Below are 23,683 nucleotides of genomic sequence, written 5' to 3' on the forward strand. Positions count from 1 at the left end.
CACGAGTTGTTGTCAGTAAGGCCTTCTAGCTGGCCCACGTTGAACGTGACATTTAGGCATCCTGTGATTGGATACTCACCGGGACCGTTAGCGGATGAATTTGAGAACATAGAGTTGAGAGACAGTTGCGATAGCCAATCAGATTGCAAGTTGTTGACAGTAGCTGTTCTGTTACAACTAAAAGTTGTAAACTCTTGTTGTTGTCATGGTTGTCATTTAATTAACATTGTTGCATGTATATTTGTCGCCATCATATGGTCAGGGCAGTTAATATATCTTTGAGAAGTGTGTACTTTGAATCAAACTTTATTGACCGGAAGTTGCATAAGCCAAGCAGAGAAATTTACGGTATATGTTTTAATTGCTGATGCGTTTTAATTGATTTTGTAAATACAAACTTCTCCCTATCGGCGTATTACGGATACGGCAACAGCTGACTGGTTTGCAGGTGTGTAATTTGTTGTGAGTGTATGCACTGTGTTGGTTTTGTTCTTTGAACAAGGTGATGTTCATGCACGGTTCATTTTATGCACCAGTAAAAAAACATGGTAACACTTTAGTATGGGAAACATATTCACCATTAATTAGTTGCTTATTAACATGCAAATTAGTAACATATTGGGTCTTAACTAGTCATTATTAAGTACTTATTAAGGCCTTATTCGGCATGGCCTTATTATAACCCTAACCCTCTAACCCTGACCCTAACCAAATAACTCTAAATTAAGTCTTTATTACTTAGAATATGTTCCCCTAGTGTCCAAATAACTCTAAATTGTTATGATCCGCTGCCCGGATCATAGTTTTACGTTCAAGTCACATGTGTTTTCAGCACCTTGTTTGGTTTCTGTTGCCATGACGGCAGATTGTGATCACCTGCCTCTGGTTAGCGTTTGGGACGCGCACCTGTTGCCCAAGCGCTAATCAGAGGGCTATTTAGTCTTCGCCCGGGCAGCACTCTGCCTGGCTTCCTAATTTGCTTACATGCAACAAGTATCGACCTTTTTTTTTTATTCCTGCTAGCTTTCAGGCTATGCTATTCTTTTTGCTTGCTAGCTCCCATGCTAGTCGTTTTTGTTTTTTTCCCTGATATGATTTATTTGTGGAAATAAATCATTTTCCTACCTGCAAGCTGTGTCCGAGCCCGTCTGCATCCTTGGGAGAACACCTCGCACCACGATGCGACCAGGTCGTTACATAAATTAAGTCTTTGTTACTTAGAATATGTTCCCCATACTAAAGTGTTACCAAAAACATATAACTTTGTCTTGAATTTGAAAAAAATAAACATTTTATTTTTCACTAAAGAAGGGTTCGGTGAATGCGCATATAAAACTGGTGGGGTTCGGTACCTCCAACAAGATGTATATACTATATATATATATATATATATATATATATATATATATATATATATATATATTATATATATATATATATATATATATATATATATATATATATATATATATATATATATATATATATATATATATATATATATATATAGACAGATAGATAGATAGATAGATATATATAAGCTGTGAAAATCTGCTGTAGAGTATCTGTGTTTGGGTCCTACTTTTAGGAACACTAATACAAAACCTCACAATAATGTCTGATTGAATGCTAAAAACGTTATGACAGACCGCCTTAAAAAACAGAACGGAATTTGTAACTTTTTTTCCTGAATGACACACACAGAATGTACATGAGAATAAAGATTGTGGGATTTACAATATTAACTATGAACGATAAAACACTGAATATTGACAACATATCACACCCCCTCTCCATCCACATATTTTACAATCAAGCGAAACGCAACAAAAATGCAAAATATGAACGCGAAGGGTAAAAAAAAAATCCACCTACAATCTGATACATCTGATATATCACTAAGCTTTAGAACTTTGTTGTAAAAATCTCCTTCCGCGTCTGTCCCTGACACCCGCATTTCAGGCTGGCCGCTCTGGAAACACTCTGTTGAAACGCTCCCCACCCACACTGCTTGGTGCCTCGTCTGAGCTGCTGTGACCTAGATTACCATAGTAACTAATTAGATTACCATAGTAACTAATTAGATTGCCATAGTAACTAGTATATCATGCAAAAGCGCAGATTCCGACCATTGAAATCCTTTGTGTAGTTCAAGACTTACGGTCATTTGAAAACATCACTGCACATCATAATGGCAGCTACAGTTTCCATTTTAAAGATATAACAAAATTTGGGGGGAATGTCCGGCGGGCCAGATTGAAAAGCTTAACGGCCCCGGTCTGGTGTAAGGAGTCTTCATCTCTGCTTGTTCTTGCAGCCAGTGTCCCTAGTTGCATATTCATGATCTGCATGTTGCGGCTCAATGGAGGCGTCGTGGAAGTCACGCAGAGCCTCACGCTGACTGCGTCTCTATTAAGCGTTCTGTCTTTGCCTGCCCAAGCATTCTAATACCGCTTGTTCGCCACCCTGGAAAACACTCTTTTTGTTGCTCCTGTTGTCATTTGGCCGTTGTTTTAGGGGAGGAAGGAAGAGGAAGACAATGAAGCTGAGTCGGGATCTGTCAAACCTGGTGGTCTTCACCAACTCTGTGGCCTCACAGGAGTGTCTGAACGAAGGTGAAAGCCAACACCTGCCAGATAATAGTGACGCCCGCAATTTTAAAGTCTTTAATACGCTTCACCCGTGTTTATCTTCAGGTACACCCGGTGACGTCCTGTCATTCAGCGAGACCAGAGCCCAGTCTCTGGTTAATCACAGAGCGGAACAGTTCCTGGCGTTCAATCAGAGGCAGCTGTCACGAATCTATCCCTCGGCGTACCGCATTGACTCGTCCAATTTCAACCCCCAGTTCTATTGGAACGTTGGCTGTCAGCTGGGTAAGACCGCCGCCTGTCCGCCGGCCTGGAGACAATACAAACACGCCGCTTCCACTTTGGTCTTGTACTTAAATCTAAAATGTGTTGGTATTGGCTTTTTTCCACACCCAACTCATCCAAACGTGTCTTTTTTAGTTGTGTGCCCAGAGAAGAGAGAAAAAATAACTTAACCTAAACTGTTCTCCTCTCAAATTTGGAAAGCTTAAAATAGTCTTGCACTGAAAAGTTAATAAGCATTGATAATTGCCACATCATTGTTGGTATTTAACAAAGCTGATATAGTATTCTAATTTGTCATATTCCACCCATTTTTTTCGTTTGCCTTATTTTCTCACATTTTTCATCCGATTCAGACCATGACATTCTCAAAATGCTCCAAAAATTTCCACGTTTCCAGGAATACATTTTTGCCCATTTAGGCAATTTTTCAAACATCCTCATTTCCCACAATTTTCAACCTATTTCACACCTTCCACTCAGGACATTCAAATCGAATTTTTATTACCGAAAAATGGCCAGATTTCCCATTTTTTCTCTATTATAAACTGTTACTACTTCCACATTTTGATGATTGATTCAAACCGTTCCAAACCAAAGTAAAAACAAAACTGCTCCTTGGTAATGGTAGTCAATTGCTAGTATGCTAATGTCAGCTAACTCTTTAGCAAATTTCCCTGGTATACGCCTCAGAGTCAAACATTTTGTTACGTGACGCATGCTAATTGTTAGCATGCTAGTTGCTTTTGCTCATTTTGCATGTTTACACCTCAGAGTCAAATATTTTGTTAACCTTTAGCATGCTAGTTTCTGTTTGTTAATGTTAGTGGTATACACCTTCGACTCAAATATATTATTTTACACATGCTAATTGTTTGCATGCTAGTTGCTTTCGCTCATTTTGCATGTGTACACCTCAGAGTCAAATATTTTGTTAACCTTTAGCATGCTAGTTTCTGTTTGTTAATGTTAGTGGTATACACCTTCGACTCAAATATATTATTTTACACATGCTAATTGTTTGCATGCTAGTTGCTTTCGCTCATTTTGCATGTGTACACCTCAGAGTCAAATATTTTGTTATATTCCGAATGTTTACTTTTAGCATGCTAGGTTCTTTTTGTTAATTTTACCGGCATACACCTTCGACTCAAATATATTATTTTACGCATGCTAATTGTTAGCATGCTAGTTGCTTTTGCTCATTTTGCATGTTTACACCTCAGAGTCAAATATTTTGTTAACCTTTAGCATGCTAGTTTCTGTTTGTTAATTTTAGTGGTATACACCTTCGACTCAAATATATTATTTTACACATGCTAATTGTTTGCATGCTAGTTGCTTTCGCTCATTTTGCATGTGTACACCTCAGAGTCAAATATTTTGTTATATTCCGAATGTTTACTTTTAGCATGCTAGGTTCTTTTTGTTAATTTTACTGGCATACACCTTCGACTCAAATATATTATTTTACGCATGCTAATTGTTAGCATGCTAGTTGCTTTTGCTCATTTTGCATGTTTACACTTCAGAGTCAAATATTTTGTCAACTTTTAGCATGCTAGTTTCTTTTTGTTAATTTTACTGGTATACACCTTCGACTCAGATATATTGTTATTTTACGCATGCTAATTGTTAGCATGCTAGTTGTTTTAGCTCATTTTGCATGTGTACACCTCAGAGTCAAATATTTTGTTATATTCCGAATGTTAACTTTTAGCATGCTAGTTTATTTTTGTTAATTTTACTGGTATACACCTTCGACTCAAATATATTATTTTACACATGCTAACTTTTGCTCATTTTGCCAGTATACACCCAAGAGTTAAATATTTTGTTGCTTGACGCTATTTGGCTACCATGCTAACTGGTAGCATATCAGTTTGGCTTCGGCTTTTTATCATTCACACGCAATTTCGAACAAAATTGCATGTTGTCATTACTGCAAATGTTCCAATTAATGCATTTTATTTAACTGTCCATCAAGCCTCCAACAACTACTAGGGTCTCTTATTAACTCCTGGTAAAATATTGTCATCAACGGCTGTGGCTGTAGGCAACCTCCTGATGTATTTGTTTTGATTACCTCCACGAGAGGGCACTAGCTGCATTAGTATCATGAGTGTTCAGCATTATCTACCTCTGCATGCACTTTAAAATGATACCTGTGCTATTCAGCTGTTGCTATAAAAGTCTTACACTTGTAAAGTTGTTTACAAGGAATACATTAGCAGTATTATTGCTGACTGAGCAGTTTTTTTTCCCTTAGCGCCTTTACAACATTGTGCTTTGTACTACATCCTGGAGCCTATCTCATACTTGTTCATAAATGATCAAGTGGTCAAAGAGAGCCATATTTTTTCTCCCACTTTCCCAAAGCATTAGTCACTCTAGTATAACTACAACATTGCAGTAGTAACAGCAACACTTTTCTTTTCAGTGGCCCTGAACTACCAGACGGAGGGCAGAATGATGCAGCTTAACAGATCGAAGTTTATGGTGAATGGAGGTAGTGGCTACGTCCTCAAGCCCCCGCCCATGTGTAAAGGTAACAGCTCTACACTATTTACATGTCATTAGGGGGATCAAATAGAGACTTAAGATGGGGGTGGTGTTGTAACGATACCATTATTTTGGTACCGGTACTAAAATTATTTCGGTACTTTTCGGTACTTTTCTAAATAAAGCGGACCACAAAAAAATTGCATTATTTAAAAATCTTAGGGTACATTAAACATTTGTTTCTTGTTGCAGTTAAGTCCTTAAATAAAATAGTGAACATACTAGACAACTTGTCTTTTATTAGTAAGCAAACAAAGGCTCCTAATTAGTCTGCTGACGTATGCAGTAACATATTGTGTCATTTTCCATTCTATTATTTTGTCAAAATTATGAGGGACAAGCTGTAAAAATGGATCATTAATCCACTTGTTCATTTACTGTTAATATCTGGTTATTATCTGTTTTAACATGTTCTATTTACACTTTTGTTAAAATGTAATAATCACTTATTCTGTTGTTTGGATACTTTACTTTAGTTGTGGATGATACCACACATTTAGGTTTCGATCCGATACCAAGTAGTTCCAGGATCATACAATGGTCATAATTTAAGTCCTCATGTTTCCAGGGACATCTTTACAGAGTTTATAAAGATAATATGAATTTTAAAAAGGAAAAAAGATTTTGTGATGCTAAAAAATATCGATGTAATCGTAGTAGTATCGACTAGCTACACTCCTGTACTTGGTATCATTACAGCGGATGTCAGGTGTAGATCCACAAATAGCGTTTGTTTATATTGTGACGCCGGTGAGCTACGGTGTGTAGTGAAGCATGTTTAGCTATTCCTCGTCCTGCAGGGATGATACTTGTAAGAAACGTATTTTATTTGTCGCCATGGAGACGAGGATTAGTGATTTAAAAGTAACTAAAACACTGCCGACTGCGGATGGACGCTAGCTGCTAGCGAGCTAGCCATGTCTTAAAGCATCTATCTCTTCTTGAGGGCGTTTCAGTGTTATAGCTTCAACTTTATCGTTAGTTTTTAGGCCAAAATGCGTCCGTTCTCCCTTTTCTGTCTACACACTGTGTCTGCTTGTAAGTACTCCGTGATTGCGCGCTGCCGAACATGCTCCTCTGCTCGTAAAACGTGTCGACGCACCGTCATGCCCGTTAAACAAAAGGGGGGCGGGGATCGGTACTTTTTAGAGGTGGTATAGTACCGAATATGATTAATTAGTAACACGGTACTATACTTGTACCGGTATACCATACAACCCTAGTTCATATATATATATATATATATATATATATATTTTTATTTTTTATTTTTTATTTTTTTATTTTTATTTTTTAAATTTTTTTTTAATACAAAGCTTTGTGGTTTTGTTATTGGCTGATGTCAACTGTCAACATTTATTTTTTAGTCTCATTGCTGTTTTCCTAATTTTTGCTAGTGTTTATGTTATGTGCCCATAGGTCCAATGACAAGCCACAGATGGCCCCTGTGCCACACTTTGAGCCCCCCAGCTGCCGAAGCTAACTGTTTATGTCCACGATAGTCTTAGTACTGTACTATATTTGTCCATCCTATGGTCACCTTTGAGACGCGAGTCAGTTTACGCCAGTACCGGAAGTAGTTAATCAGTGATTAAAAAGTTCAAGTACCACTTATAGTCACACACACACTAGGTGTGGTGAAATTACCCTCTGCATTTGACCCATCCCCTTGTTCTACCCCCTGGGGTGTGAGGGGAGCAGTGAGCAGCAGCCGCGCTCGGGAATCATTTTGGTGATTTAACCTCCAATTACAACCCTTAATGGTTCCCATATTTATAGTCTTTGGTATGACTCAGCCGGGGTTTGGACTCACAACCTACCGATCTAACCACAAGGCCATCGAGCAGGCTAAGAGGGAATAACCGGGGAAGTCCTTCTTTAGCCTCCGCCTTGTTTTATCGATATCAATAAATAATGTTTACTTTTGTAAATAAATCAAAACAAAATCCGTATTTTGGAGCAATGTTCACAGATTCTAGTATTTGGCTTGTTAGCTTCCTGTTGCAGGGGAGTGATGATGATGATGATGATGATGATGACGGTGACGGTGGGCTCCGTGATCGACGGACTTGCTTGATGTACAGCTTAAGTTGTTCAACAGTCCGGGGGTCTCCGTTGTGGTATTTTAGGCTTCATAATGCGCCACACATTTTCAATGGGAGACAGGTATGAACTACAGGCAGGCCAGTCTAGTACCTACACTCTTTTATTATGAAGCCACGCTGTTGTAACACGTGGCTTGGCATTGTCTTGCTGAAATAAGCAGGGGCGTCCATGAAAAAGACGTTGCTTGGGATGCAACGTTGCTCCAAAACTTGTATGTACCTTTCAGCATTAATGGTGCCTTCACAGACGTGTATGTTACCCATGCCTTGGGCACTAATACACCCCCATACCATCACAGATGCTGGCTTTTGAACTTTGCGCATATAGCAGCCTGGATGGTTCTTTTCCTCTTTGGTCCGAAGGACACAACGTCCACAGTTTCCAAAAACCATTTGAAATGTGGACTCGTCAGACCACAGAACACTTTTCCACTTTGCATTAGTCCATCTTAGATGAGTTCGGGCCCAGCGGCGTTTCCGGGTGTTGTTGATAAATGGCTTTCGCTTTGCATAGTAGAGTTTTAACTTGCACTTACAGATGTAGCGACCAATTGTAGTTACTGACAGTGGATTTCTGAAGTGTTCCTGAGCCCATTTGGTGATATCCTTTACACACTGATGTCGCTTTTTGATGCAGTACCGCCTAAGGGATCGAATGTCACGGGCTTTGCCGCTTACGTGCAGTGATTTCTCCAGATTCTCTGAAACTTTTTATGTTATTACGGACTGTTGATGGTGAAATCCCTAAATTCCTTGCAATACCTCGTTGAGAAATGTTGTTCTTAAACTGTTGGACAGTTTGCTCACGCATTTGTTCACAAAGTGGTGACCCTCGCCCCATCCTTGTTTGTGAATGACTGAGCATTTAATGGAAGCTGCATTTATACCCAATCATGGCACCCACCTGTTCCCAATTACCCTGTTCACCTGTGGGATGTTCCAAATAAGTGTTTGATGAGCATTCCTCCACTTTCTCAGTCTTTTTTGCCACTTGCGCCAGCTTTTTTGAAACATGTTGCGGGCATCAAAAAAATAAAGTTTACCAGTTCGAACATTACATTGTCTTTGCAGTCTATTTAATTGAATATAGGTTGAAAAGGATTTGCAAATCATTGTATTCTGTTTATATTTATAATTTACGCAATGTACCAACTTCACTGGTTTTGGGTTTTGTAATATTTTCGCGATCGACCGGTAAGGTCCCAAAGATCGACTGGTTGGGGACCCCTCATCTACACAGAAGGAAACAAACCGAGCATCTTCCGTGTGCTTATATTAATCAGAATCAGAATCAGAATAGTTTTATTGCCTTTGTTTGAGAACGGGTTCACAAACTAGGAATTTGTCTTGGTGCAATCGTGCAACATAAAACACATATAACACATATTTGGTAATAATGTATTGAGTGATGGCGTACATCAAATATGTTGTATCTTACCTCCCCTGCAGGCACTTTCAACCCATTTAGTGACGACCCACTTCCAGCTTATCCCAAGAAACAGCTCCTTCTTAAGGTCATTAGTGGACAGCAGCTGCCCAAACCTCCTGATTCCATGCTGGGGGACCGTGGGGAGGTACACAAACACACACACACACACACACACACACACACACACACACACACACACACACACACACACACACACACACACACACACACACACACACACACACACACACACACACACACCTACTGGTTATCATTTACAATGGGGAACAAGTTTGTGATCATCACTTGTGGGGACCACCCTTTCTACAGGTTGTGGAGGCATAAAAAAATGAGGTAAAATGTCCACTGCCCAGTTAGCTCATTTAAATTTAAATCTCTGGATTGATGAAGTAATGTGCTGATCATTCTTTTTTTTTTTTTTTGATCATTCTTACTGGGGACCCTGGGGGAAAAGAGTTAATATGGTTCATGGGGGACCAAATTTAAACAATTTTGCATAATTCACACAAATTGGTACATGACTACCGAGGACCCATTTATTAAAAAAAATAAAAAAATAAAATAAAAAGTTCAAATTAAATATGACATGATCCTCAGAATACAGCACTACAGCTGTCCTCTTATAGGAAGTTTCACCACTTAAATGTTCCAGCCACAGCCCGATGAGGGGGCTGCTGTGCAAATGTCTCACACTCAAACTAACCAGTAAACGTGTTTTATGGGCCAAAGCTTAAAAATCACTTAGGCATCTTCAGAATGTATCTGACTATCATTTAAAAAGGTTTCCCTTTAGGGGACCTGTTTTTTTGTCCCCATACCGTAAAGGTGACTGTGTATATAGAGCGATGTCCCCATTAAGTAAGCATTGCCAGAACACACACACACACACACATACACACACACACACACACACACACACACACACACACACACACACACACACACACACACACACACACACACACACACACACACCTACTAGTTATCATTTACAATGGGGAACAAGTTTGTGATCATCACTTGTGGGGACCACCCTTTCTACAGGTAAAATGTCCACTGCCCAGTTAGCTCATACACGTCTTTAAATCTCTGGATTGATGAAGTAATGTGCTGATCATTCTTTTTTTTTTTTTTTTGATCATTCTTACTGGGGACCCTGGGGGAAAAGAGTTAATATGGTTCATTTGGGACCAAATTTAAACAATTTTGCATAATTCACACAAATTTGTACATGACTACTGAGGACCCATTTATTAAAAAAAAATAAAAATAAAAAATAAAAAATAAAATAAAAAGTTCAAATTAAATATGACATGATCCTCAGAATACAGCACTACAGCTGTCCTCTTATAGGAAGTTTCACCACTTAAATGTACCAGCTACAGCCCGATGAGGGGGCTGCTGTGCAAATGTCTCACACTCAAACTAACCAGTAAACGTGTTTTATGGGCCAAAGCTTAAAAATCACTTAGGCATCTTCAGAATGTATCTGACTATCATTTAAAAAGGTTTCCCTTTCGGGGACCTGTTTTTTTGTCCCCATACCGTAAAGGTGACTGTGTATATAGAGCGATGTCCCCATTAAGTAAGCATTGCCAGAACACACACACACACACTCACACACATACACACACACTTTTTATACAGTCATTATTTTAGCCTCCAGACATGGGCAAACATGCAAACAAATCTGAATTAAAGCCAAAATTCATGTTTATAAACACAATACTAGTTGTTTACTGATGTTGTTGACAAGAATGTGCAATAAATAAACACTAAATGTCATAATGCTCTTACTGGACACTTCATTAGGTACACCTGCACAATGAATTTAAAGCTAATATTTCTGCCTTTACAAAATGAAGTAAATAACATTGCAATTTTGAGTGAACCATCAAATAAATAGTGATGGATTTATTCAATTTTATATTACATACCATCCATCCATCCATTTTCTACCGCTTATTCCCTTTGGGGTCGCTGGAGCCTGTCTCAGCTACAATGGGGTGGAAGGCGGGGTACACCCTGGACAAGTCGCCACCTCATCGCAGGGCATATTACATACCATACATGTATATTTCATATTTGTGCTTGTTTATGTATTTCAATTGCGCGCATGGTTGCGGTTGGCGTGACCCCAGGATGCAGAGACAGGAGGCGTTTCAGCCAGAAGAAAAATAATACAGGTCACACTAACGGCAAGGTGAGACATGAACATAAGACAATGAACCAGCAATGAGAGGCAGGCGATACTGGTGGATAAACAGGAAGCTGAGCAAAAATAACAGCGCAGACCGCCACATCAATATTCTAATTCATTTTTAATTTTAATTAGATAATTAAAAAATGTTAACTTGTTCATTTTAGTAACTTTACTTAGTTGCATGCGATGAACAAAACGTCATTACCTTTGTAAAGGTGCAACAATTGATGACTCTCCATCATTAGATTTAGCAGGTGTACCTAATGTTGTGTCCGGTGTGGCTTGTTTTGTTTGAGCGCTGCAAAAAAGAGTGACAGGAAAACAAATCACATCTCAGGTTGCTTGATTTTTAACTGTTCATTTTATCAATTCCAATCGATTTGATCAGATTATTGATCCATTTGTGGAAGTGGAGATTATCGGCCTGCCTGTTGACTGCTGCAAGGAACAGACGCGAGTGGTTGATGACAACGGTAAGAACAAACACGCAAGAGTAATTGATCTTTTTTCATTTTCATTCACTTCACATGACTCTTAGTCCCTGCATGTAATTCATCTCTTTGGCCTTTTTCAGCCATATTGTGTGTGTTGCATCATTTGGCTCATGACTTTAGGTTTTATAATGCCTTGATATTACAGTATGTTCCAGCCTTTTCACTCTGTGCTATGTGACCTTTTGAGGCTATTACCTTTAAATGGTAAAGAAAATGATAATATTGAAGATGTGGCTAATGCCTTCAATAAATTCTTTGTAAGTATTGGACCTGAACTTGCAGAAAAAATCCCAGATCCACGGACAACTGGTAAAAATATGGAGGGATTGTTGGAGAGAAATCCCAATTCTATGTTTTTAAATGCAGTGGGTGAAGAAGAAGTGTTGGATATTGTAAACAAATGTAAGAACAAAATGTCCACTGACTCCAATGACATTAGTATGGCATTGGTGAAAAAGGTCATTACAGGGATATCAAAACCATTAACATATATCTGTAATTTGTCATTTCAAACCGGCGCATTTCCAAATGAAATGAAAATAGCTAAAGTTATACCTCTGTTTAAAACTGGGAGCAAACACCACTTCACAAACTATAGACCCGTCTCTTTACTTCCACAATTCTCTAAAATATTAGAAAAACTATTCAATAACAGGTTAGATGCATTTATAGAAAAGCATAAATTACTCTCTGACTGTCAATATGGATTTAGATCAAACAGATCTACATCAATGGCAATAGTTGAAACAATAGAGTTGAAACAATAAATCATTCCATGCACCAACAACACCCGCCTTGTTTTCTAATCCATTACAACAGGCTGTGTGTAGTGTACACTGCACTAAATAGATATACATACAGATAGAGATATAATCCACAATACTTAATGCTTTGGAGTGTGCTGCACTGGTGGGATCAACTAATTACCGTATTTTCCGGACCAGAGGGGCGCACCGGATTATAAGGCGCACTGCCGATGAGCAGGTCTATTTTCATAAAAAAGGCACACCGGATTATAGGGCGCATTAAAGGGGTCATATTAGGATTTTTTTTTCTTCTTCTAAATGTAAAACACTTCCTTGTGGTCTACATAACATGTAATGGTGGTTCTTTGGTCAAAATGTTGCATAGATGATGTTTTACAGATCATCTTCAATCCGCTTACTGTCAGTCGCTTCAGGATGCGCCGTTTTGTGGGCGGTCTTAATTACGTGGCTCACCTTCGGCAGAGTCTTCTCCCCGTCATCTTTGTTGTAGCGGTGTAGCGTGCAAGGACGGGTGTGGAAGAAGTGTCAACAGATGTAGGTAACTGTTTTAATGACATTCAGACTTTACTTCAATCAATAACGGAGCAGCATCTCCTCATCCGTGGCTCACGAGTGCAACAACAATGCCGGAATTGTGTCCCGTGAACAGCCGTCCGACCGGAACTCTCTAATAACTAAAGTTTCTTGGGTGAATAATGTAAACTCACTACACCGGTATGTTTTAGCGCTTTCATGGCGAGTTTACTGACAGATATAAGTAAGAAATTTACACTACTTTATACTAGAAATAGCAACAGTAGAGGATGAATGTCCCATAACGAAAAGATAGAGAAAAAGAAGAAGCTTATTGATTCCGGTGTCGCCACGGACTACAAAAGCGGACGCGCGCAAATTCTCCCAAATACAGATTAGCAGGTCCCAGAAGGTAAGAAACGTTGCTTTTGCATAATATTGCGAAACAAAACGCCAGATACCGTATTTCCTTGAATTGGCGCAGGGAATATAGTATTCGCACGTCTAGAATTACTGCCGGGTCAAACTCGTTTCTCAAAATAATTAACGCATGCTTGGCCTTATCGCCGGTTTATTATTGAAGCTGGATCAAATTCGTTTCGCAAAATATTAATTTTATTATCGCATGTCTATAATTTTCGCCGGGTCAAACTCGTTTCGCAAAATATTTAGCATATGGCGAGAACTTCCACCGGGTCAAATTCGTTACGTCACGAGTGACGCATCTGTCCTCATTTTCAAAATGGAGGAAGCTGCTTTCAGTAGTTTACAATCGCACAAAGGAAAAAAGATAAAGAGCTTTTCAGTAGGATTTAAGGTCCAAGCTATTGAATACCGGTACAGTATGCTAAAGAGAACAGTAAGCAGCTATGTTTTATTAATATACCGTAGCTGCGTGTGTGAAATACTGTATAAGTCATTAAATGACTCCCGCCTCCTGGTGGCAGAGGGCGCTGCCGCGCTAGTGATCCTTCTTGCGACTTCCGGTACTGCAGAAGAAGTGAACACACGCAGCAAGAGATTTTTTTTTCTTCCTTTTAACAAGGGGGATTACATACCGGTATCTAAAATAAAACAGTTTTCTAAACTGGACTTTCAATGGAAGCAGGAGGTAATAATTAAAGGAATATCTCCATCGAAACAGAGACTTTTAAAACTGAAGAAAGAAAATAAGGAAGACTTCTATAAACAAGTTATCGATGCTTTTGGTCAGAAGGAGCTGCAAATGGACTCCATTTATAAATACAGGTAAGACCATAATAACGTTTTTTTTAATTAAATGTGCTTTTCATGATGGTATGCTTACATCACACTCAAAGCGCACGCCTAAATTTTATGGATTCCTTTTGGTAAACGCCGGAGTGAGAAGAGGTTTTAAAATAATTACCGTATGCACGGCCATCCCGCCGGTTTCCGGTAAACGCAGGAGTGACAGGAGGTTTTAAATTAATTAACGCCCCTGCGGCTATTCAAGGAAATACGGTAGTATGTCTTACCTTATACACACACCATAATAATACCTGTATGTTGAAGCACAGTACAATCCATCAAGCGGTGTGGCTTCATAGCTTACCAAAGTTGTACTACAACATTTTGATAGATTTTTGAGAACCGTGTGAAATGTTCTTTATTTTCAATGCAACATATAACATTTTGGTATTGTTTACTCGAGTCATATTGCAAACTACATGTATCTCTTATGTGTGACTGCCATCTACTGGTCAGACTTATCATTTTACCATGTACCAAATAAAGTAGCTTCGAGGTCGGTAAGCACAACCAAAATTATTCCGTACATTCGGCGCACTTTCGAGTGTTGAGAAAATGAAAGGATTTTAAGTGCGGCTTATAGTTCGAAAAATACGGTAAACAGAGCGCCTCCCTTCATGTCTCGCTAGATTAGGACACCCAACAGGGGTACAGGAAAAAGCTCCCGTGGGGAATAGTTACCAAGTGTCAAAAAGCTGAAAGTGCACTTTACAGACACTTTAAAAGTTTCAAATATTTTTGAGTCATTTAAATATTCACACACATTTTAAGTCAATAAGCCAGTGATGCATGACTGTGCATTTGGGGCAGGCAAGATGGCGGTGTTTTTCTTTCTCTCCCAATAGTTTTTTTTTTACAATAAATACAGAGTATTGTTTTTTTTTATAAGCCATTTGAGCAGAATATACATTTATTCCAGTTGCCCAGCTCACACGCACTAAATGGCACGAAGCAAAATATTTTGCATGTAAAATATATAGTCCCTAAAAAATTTAAATAAAAAAATTTAAATGACAAAACAGTAGTAATTTTAAAAATTGGCACATTCCGTCTTATTTTTTTAAACTTTAAAAATAAAGTCAGCTAAATACATGGGTAACCCCAATTTAGAATAAAAAAAAACAAGAAACTTTGCACCTTTTTTTTTCATAGTTACTTAATCGTGATTGTATGTGCATTGATTTTTTTTTTGATTTTTCTAAGGCTAGATTGTATAGTCACTTAGAAATTACAATAACAAATATTAATTCAGACAACTGGCACACTGTTTTCTTTTTTTTCTTGTTTTAGCTTTACAAATACAATTAGCTAAGAAGATAGAAACAAGATACAAAAATAAATTTAATTTTATAATTTACCCTGAATCACAATTAAAAAAAAAGTGAAGTGAATTATATGTATATAGTGATTTTTTCTCTAGATACTCAAAGTGCTTTACATAGTCAATCAATCAATCAATGTTTATTTATATAGCCCTAAATCACAAGTGTCTCAAAGGGCTGTACAAGCCACAACGACATCCTCGGTACAGAGCCCAGTGAAACCCATTATCTTTAAGCTACATTTAAACCAGTGTGGTGGCACTGGGAGTAGGTTGAATCAAACCTGGAACCTTCAAGTTGGTGGCACGGCCACTCTACCAACTGAGCCACGCCGCCCCCAAAAAGACAAGTTTTTCTCATGATTACTTTTTTAATATTAAATATATATTAATATTAAATGCATCGACTTTGTTTGTTGTAAAAAAAAAAATTGTATTCTTAACATAGACATGAATAGGTAAAAAGTAAAAACTAAATTGGTTTCTAAAGCCAAATTATAGTTGGGTTTTTTTAAAAGAGGAAAAAACAAAACAACGAAAATGGATTTTATTAATTCACCCTAAATCACAATAAAAAATACTTTACATTTTATTCATCATGGTTAATTTATTGATATTTTATGCATGGTTTTTGTTTATTGTAAAGAACAAAATTGCATTCTCAACATGGGCGTAAGTAGGTTTAAATAAAGAACTAAATAGGTTTCTAAACCTAAATTAATACAAAAAAAATTTAGAAATGAAAATAAATATGAACTCATTCAATTGTCTTATTTATTTTTTTTAGCTTTACAAATACAATAGCTCAAAAATAAAAGATTGTAAAAACAAAAGACAGAAGACGACAAAACAATGTAAATCTTTTTTTTTTCTTCAAAGAGGTAAAAAAGTAAAAAAAAAAAGGAAATACATTTGATTAATTTTCCCTAAATCACAATAAAGAAAAATACTTAGTCACCATTTTTTCTCATGGTTCCTATATTGAGGCTTTGTATGCATTCATTTTGTTTGTTGTAAAAAACTAAATTGTATTCTCATAATAGACACAAGTAAGTACAAAGTAAAAATTAAATAGGTTTCCAAAGCTAAAATTATAGTCTCCTAGAATGTAAAATAACAAATGTAAATTAAAAAAAAATAAAATGTATACAATTCGCACATTCCTCTCTTTTTTTCTTTTAGTTTTGCAAATACAATAAAATAAATAAAATAAAATGTAGATCACCAATATAAAGGACAAATGAAGACAATAAATGTAAACATTTTTAAAAGAGAGATCAAATATATTTTTCTTAATCTACCCTTAAAGGGGAACTGCAAGTTTTGCCTATTATTCACAATCATTAAGAAAGACATGACGACGGATGTATTAAAAAAAAAAAGCATTCTACATATTAAACGTGAATACTGCCATGATCCGTTGCCCGGATCATGTTTTGTTTAGTAAAACAAAACATGATCCTAGTTCTGTTTCAGCACCCCTGGGTTTGTGTTTTCTTGGTTGCCATGGGTGCTGATTATTTTCACCTGCCTCTGATCAGAGTTTGGGACGCTCACCTGCTCCCGGGCACTGATCAGACAGCTATTTAGTCCTGCTTTTTGCCACACTCAGTTTGGCTGCCTTGTTTGCTTCACGCAACACTTACAGTTACGCCCGATGATTCTTGCTTCTTGTTTTCTATGCAAAGCTTTTCCGTTACCTTTGCCATAGCTTCCCGTGCAAACGGCACACTTTTGTGTTAATTTGTATTTTCCTGCATTTTTGTATTCTGCACTGATTTATGAAGAATAAATCATTCTCCAACCTGCACAGTGCCTCCAGAGTCCCGTCTGCATCTTGGAAAACGACCAGCACATTAAAGTTAAAAAGTTAAAGTACCAATGACTGTCACGCACACACTAGGTGTGGTGAGATTATCCTCTGCATTTGACCCATCACCCTGGGAGGTGAGGGAGCAGTGAGCAGCAGCGGTGGCCGCGCCCGGGAATCATTTTAGTTAAAGTTAAAGTTAAAAGTTAAAGTACCAATGATTGTCACACACACACACTAGGTGTGGTGAAATTTGTCCTCTGCATTTGACCCATCCCCTTGATCACCCCCTGGGAGGTGAGGGGAGCAGTGGGCAGCAGCGTAGCCGCGCCCGGGAATCATTTTTGGTTATTTAACCCCCAATTCCAACCCTTGATGCTGAGTGCCAAGCAGGGAGGTAATGGGTCCCATTTTTATAGTCTTTGGTATGACCCGGCCGGGGTTTGAACTCACAACCTACCGATCTCAGGGCGGACACTCTAACCACTAGGCCACTGAGCACCCAACCGTAACAAATAAAAGTCCCCTTACAGCGCAGCCAATGTGAGCGCCACTATTCCGCCCATAAAATCCGATAAATAACTATTCAAAAAGCACCAACAATACTCAATTTACATTTTGTGACTTGAATATTAACCAAGTATTAGTGATATTATTATTATAAATGCAAACTATTTAGAACGGCGCCGTGGTCACTCCCGGGTGTGCCTACGTTTACATCATCGAGTGTTCTATTTATTATTTATTAGCCTTTATTTAACCAGGTAAAATCCCATTGAGATCAAAGATCTCTTTTCCAAGGGAGACCTGGCCAAGAGGGCAGCAGCAAGGTTACATTAAAAACAGTAAACAAATACATAAAACATCACATTTACGACATTAAAACTTGCTCACATAACACATGTGCATACAGACAAGGTAGACTGCAGTCCTTTCACAGAAGCTTTAAACTCATTCAACGTAACAAGGGTTTGAAGTTGAATATTCGATTGTAGGTTATTCCAAGCCTTCGCTGCTGAAAACCTAAATGCTTTCTTGCCCAGTTCAGTTCTTTCTTTGGGTACGACAAATTGCAGAACATTCATTGAACGAAGATTGTGACTTCCTTGTTTCTTTGTTAAAAGACAAGACAGATAAGATGGAGTGATACCCAGAATGGTTTTGTAGATGAAAACATACCAATGATTGAGGCGTCGAGCACTTAAAGATTTCCAGTTAACCATTGAGTATAATACGCAATGGTGAGTAAGGGGAGCGCAGTTGGTGATAAATCTCAGTGCACCGTGGTACACACTATCCAGCTTGTGGAGACAACCAGCAGTAGCATTCATGTACAACACATCTCCATAGTCAATAACAGGTAAGGTTCTGCTGCCACCTCGCTTCCTTGCGCCATGTAAATTTATTGTATATCATAAATCATGCATCTCACCTGAAAAATAGATGGCTGAGAATATAATCCGAGTAGTTGGGACACTTTGACAACCGTTTCGGACCTGGAACTGGCGAGGACGACAGGAAAAGCGCTTGTCATTGAGTATATATTTGCCTTTTCCGTAGGTTTCAACCCTGTCTGGGAGGAGACCTTGTCCTTTACGCTACACATGGCTGAGGTGGCTTTGGTGCGTTTCCTGGTCTGGGACCATGACCCCATCGGAAGGGACTTTATTGGGCAACGGACTGTTGCCTTCAGCAGCCTCATGCCTGGTTTGTTTTGATCCTTCATTGTTTGCATGTGAAAATGTGAATTTAAACTCTAGAGTGAGGATGCTCATTGTCAAATTGTCACTGCCGGGCCCATCATGGCTATAATAGGTAACCCAATCAGACAGGAGATGCTGTTTCGTCTTAAGGCTTGGACAGTGTCGGGGCTACAGGGTGGATTTATGTGTTCAGCTGATTTCTTTGACATCTTGTCGTGGCCGGCTATTTCTGGTGATTTTTTGAACCCACTCTTTTTTAAAATCTCTCACCAGGTTACAGACATGTCTACCTAGAGGGTCTTACTGAGGCGTCCATCTTTGTGCATGTGTCAGTGCATGACGTCTACGGCAAAGTAAGTATGAAGCTGGTGTTCGAGTTCTGGAAAGAAAGCCCTGAGGGTATGCACTTTCTTTAAAACTGTGCCTATCCACTTGGATCCTTTGTCTTTCTAGTGGAGTCCTCTAGTGCTGAATCCCAGCTTTACCATAATGCACTTTCTAGGATCTAACAAGGTATCTGGATGCCTTCAGCTTTGTGTGGTGCTGTACCAACTTCTAAATGCATGACTTCAAAATGCAGTTTCTGTTCATCTTAAATTGTGTTTTTGTGTGACACTAACCCCCGAGTCACATGAAGCATGCAAGGTTTTATTATTTTGCATGCTTGCATAACCCACAATGGCCTTTCACTTGTGTTGCCGCGGCATCTAAAGACATAAGGGGGCCATCTATTGGCAGTACCTATAAATGCATGTAAATACAGTACACCAGGGGTCCCCAACCTTTTTTGCACCAGGGACCGGTTTAATGTAGGCATTATTTTAACGGACCGGCCTTCCACGTGTGGCAGACAGATATAGCAAATAAGTGCATGAAAAATGAATACATGAAAAAACTCACCATAACATTCAATTAGTAGGAGCCCCTGGCCTTTTCCCTTTGCAAAAAAGCTCTCATAGACTTTAGTTTTTTCCAAATTTTTGCTAGTACTAGGCTTTGTTTTGGCTTTAGTATCTGATGGGTTATAGGTGATACATCACATTCAAGGACAAGAGCATGGATATATAAGAATGCTAGAAATACTATACATTAGTTCTAATAGATTTTTGTGGGTTACTATTTCCATTTTAAAAGTTATGTATTCATATTTTGTGCAATATTTCATACGTAGATACACTAATGTTAGCTTTTTTTTGGTCCAATTTTCCATACGTAAATACATCCGTTATTGCTAACTACTTATGAAATAGGACGATGTGCAATAATACCAGCACTTTAACTTACTAGGCCGAAGGAGATGTGTATTTTTTTTTCTTCAGCATAATTACTATATGCAACAATTTAGTACCTCTCCATCTGCTTTATGCACATTAACTCCTATGGTCACTTTCTTCCTGATCAGCCCTGATCTTAGGTCATCAACCTAGATCAGGGGTCGGCAACCTTTACCACTCAAAGAGCCATTTTGGCAAGTTTCACAAATTAAAGAAAGTAATGGGAGCCACAAAAAATTTTTTTAAATGAAAAACACTGCATACAAAGCTTAAATGCTTTGTGCTATGTTAACCAGGGGTCTCCGACACACGCACCGGCACGCACTTTAATGTGGAAATTTGATGTTAGCGCAGCCCGCGAGTTTTGAATGAATGGCGCTTGATAGCGTCATGCTTGCCAACCCTCTCATTTTTCCCGGGAGACTCCCGAATATCAGAGCGTGATGACACTGCATTTGGCGCCCTCTACAGTCTGCCCTAACAGTGTACCTGCTCGACCACACGTAGAATGCAGTTTCAGCTTGCTCACGTAAGTGACAGCAAGGCGTACTAACTCAGCAGCCACACATCTTACACTGACGGTACCAATACCCAGAATCCCATGCAGCCCTAACTCTTCCGCTCAACCAACGCACGGAGAGGGGGGGGGGGGGGGGGGGGGGTTGATGTGTGGATGTAGACCGGAAGACTTAGGGCTGCATGGGATTCTGGGTAATGGTTGTGTTGTGTTTATGTTGTGTTACGGTGGGATGTTCTCCAGAAATGTGTTTTTCATTCTTTTTTGGTGTGGGTTCACAGTGTGGCGCATATTTGTAACGTAACAATGTTAAAGTTGTTTTATACGGCTACCGTCAGTGTAAGCTGTGTGGCTGATGAGTAAGTATGCTTTGCTGTCTCCTGTGTGTGCAAGTAATAACAACATGCAACATGTGGCTGGACTGGCATGCCGTATGTAAATGCTATAGAGGACAATTACTGCAGTGCAATTAGGGCACGCCCTTTATTTAGTAATTAGAGTGTAAATAGGATTATTTTTTCCCTGGGAGTAATCTATGAGAGACACTGAGATCCATAAATCTCCTGGGAAAATCGGGGGGGTTGGCATGTATGTAGCTGAGCCGCATCAGAGTGGTCAAGGAGCCGCATGCGGCTCCGGAGCCGCGGGTTGCCGACCCCTGACCTAGATAGATGGAACCTAGCTTTTGGCTACGATTTGGCACCTTTACATTTTATATATTTATTAATGTGCATTGTCCCATGTGACAAAGATGTAACAAATATAGCAAATGGTGACTTCCTATTAGGAGATTTATAATACATCTATGAACAAGCGTCTGGTGGGACTGGCCAAAGTTAAGTAGGAGAAAATGCGGTCGGTTATAAATTATTTAATGTCTTTGTGCGGCCCGGTAGCAAATGCGCCACAGACCGGTGCCGGTCCCCAGACCGGTGGTTGGGGACCACTGCGGTACACTATTAAAGTGACAAAAATGGCTTATTATTCTCTTCCATTGTTCTCCAGGGTAATCAGCTGCGAGGTATCCGGGGTTTGTTCAACCGCTCTTCCAAGTCCTCCGTGGATACAACCGCCGCAGGTCTTCGCAAGCGATCTATCAGCGATCACCTCCTACGACGCACTGCCAGTGCCCCAGCGAAGGGTCGGAAGAAAACCAAAATGGCGCTGTCCGAATCTGTAGCTTCCATGTCGGACCACAAGAACAGCGCGGGACTAGAGGCCATCGGAGAGGGTGTGTCAGGGAAGGAGCCAGGGGTGGAAAAATGGCCCCAACCCCTGCCCCCCCTCACCCACAGACCCATCTCCATGCCTTTAGACAGGCTCCTGCAAGGGCAGCTGACTCTTTGCTCTGGTGACAAGGAACAGCGAGACTCAGGGGCAGACACAGTCATTGGTGGGTATTTATTACAAAAATAACATATTGTACTATCTTGTACAGTATGTTAATCATTTAAGCTTAAAACACCTTTTTTTTTTTTACTATTAAATCATTATTGACATTACAGTATAGCCAGGTTTTGTCTCTTAAGCAATACAGTGGAATCTCCAAAGTCAGATCCCCCTGAAGTCCTAATCTGGAGTTCCAACAAATATGAATAATAAGCCTCAAATCTAACAGGTTGTGTGAGACTTCACTCTATCTCCAGGGTTCAGAAGGATTAACTCCACACTCTAATGTGTTTTGCTTAATGGCAAAAGAATAATAATCAATAAGCATTATTTTAAACGTATTGGGGCTTTGGAAAGCAGTACTCACCTTTCTGTCCTGGCTGCTCAGTATAATATGGCTAAAGGAATAACAAACAATAACAACAAAATGAAGAATGGAACATGTGCTGCAAAGTTTAATATGAATAGACTACTTAATTTCCTTGACATTGTACAAAACCCAAAACCAGTGAAATTGGCACGTTGTGTAAATAGTAAATAAAAACAGAATACAATGATTTGCAAAATCTTTTCAAGCTATATTTAATTGAATAGACTGCAAAGACAAGATACTTAACGTTCAAACTGGAAAACGTTGTTATTTTTTGCAAATATTAGCTCATTTGGAATTTGATGCCTGCAACATGTTTAAAAAAGCTGGCACAACAGGCAAAATGACCGAGGAAGTTGAAGAATGCTCATCAAACAATTATTTGGAACATCCCACAGGTGAACAGGCTAATTGGGAACAGGTGGGTGCCATGATTGGGTATAAAAGCAGCTTCCATGAAATGCTCAGTCCCTCACAAACAAGGATGAGGCAAGGGTCACCACTTTGTCAACAAATGCGTGAGCAAATTGTTTAAGAACAACATTTCTCAACCAGCTATTGCAAGGAATTTAGGGATTTCACCATCAACGCTCCGTAATACCATCAAAAGGTTCAGAGAATGTGGAGAAATCACTGCACGTAAGCAGTAAGGCTAAAAACCAACATTGACTGCCCGTGACCTTCGATCCCTCAGGCGGTACTGCATCAAAAAGCGACATCAGTGTGTAAAGGATATCACCACATGGGCTCAGGAACACTTCAGAAAACCACTGTCAGTAACTACAGTCCTTCGCTACATCTGTAAGTGCAAATTAAAACTAATATGCTAAGCGAAAACCCTTTACCAACAACACCCAACAAGGCCGCCGTATTTGTACAGTAACTTGTTTTTTACAACAGTATGTTAAAATTGAACTTGAGCATTGCCCTAACTTTTAATAAATGTTAATGCAACCGACTGTTGAGTGTTTCTAACATTTTTAGAAACACAGTTGTCCCTCATTTATTGTGGTTGATTGGAACCAGACATGAACACGATAAAGGAATATCATTATAAAATCAA

At 39.0% G+C, this 23,683-nt stretch overlaps 1 protein-coding gene across 11 annotated transcripts in view; it reads left to right on the plus strand.

Annotated features, from left to right (window-relative positions):
* plch1 (phospholipase C, eta 1) overlaps nucleotides 1–23,683 on the plus strand; it is a 221,712-nt gene that overhangs the window by 192,200 nt on the left and 5,829 nt on the right. For 5 of the 11 annotated variants that reach the window (XM_062059983.1, XM_062059984.1, XM_062059991.1 and 2 more), the window contains 8 exons: nucleotides 2,518–2,876; nucleotides 5,314–5,421; nucleotides 8,990–9,114; nucleotides 11,582–11,666; nucleotides 18,928–19,074; nucleotides 19,344–19,423; nucleotides 19,524–19,583; nucleotides 21,867–22,254. In XM_062059983.1, the coding sequence (XP_061915967.1) occupies nucleotides 2,518–2,876; nucleotides 5,314–5,421; nucleotides 8,990–9,114; nucleotides 11,582–11,666; nucleotides 18,928–19,074; nucleotides 19,344–19,423; nucleotides 19,524–19,583; nucleotides 21,867–22,254 (1,352 nt within the window). The remainder of the gene's footprint in view (nucleotides 1–2,517; nucleotides 2,877–5,313; nucleotides 5,422–8,989; nucleotides 9,115–11,581; nucleotides 11,667–18,927; nucleotides 19,075–19,343; nucleotides 19,424–19,523; nucleotides 19,584–21,866; nucleotides 22,255–23,683) is intronic. The other 6 variants (XM_062059987.1, XM_062059982.1, XM_062059989.1 and 3 more) reach the window with 3 other exon arrangements.

This window comes from Entelurus aequoreus, linkage group LG10, assembly GCF_033978785.1.
Source record: "Entelurus aequoreus isolate RoL-2023_Sb linkage group LG10, RoL_Eaeq_v1.1, whole genome shotgun sequence".
Classification (NCBI taxonomy): domain Eukaryota; kingdom Metazoa; phylum Chordata; class Actinopteri; order Syngnathiformes; family Syngnathidae; genus Entelurus; species Entelurus aequoreus.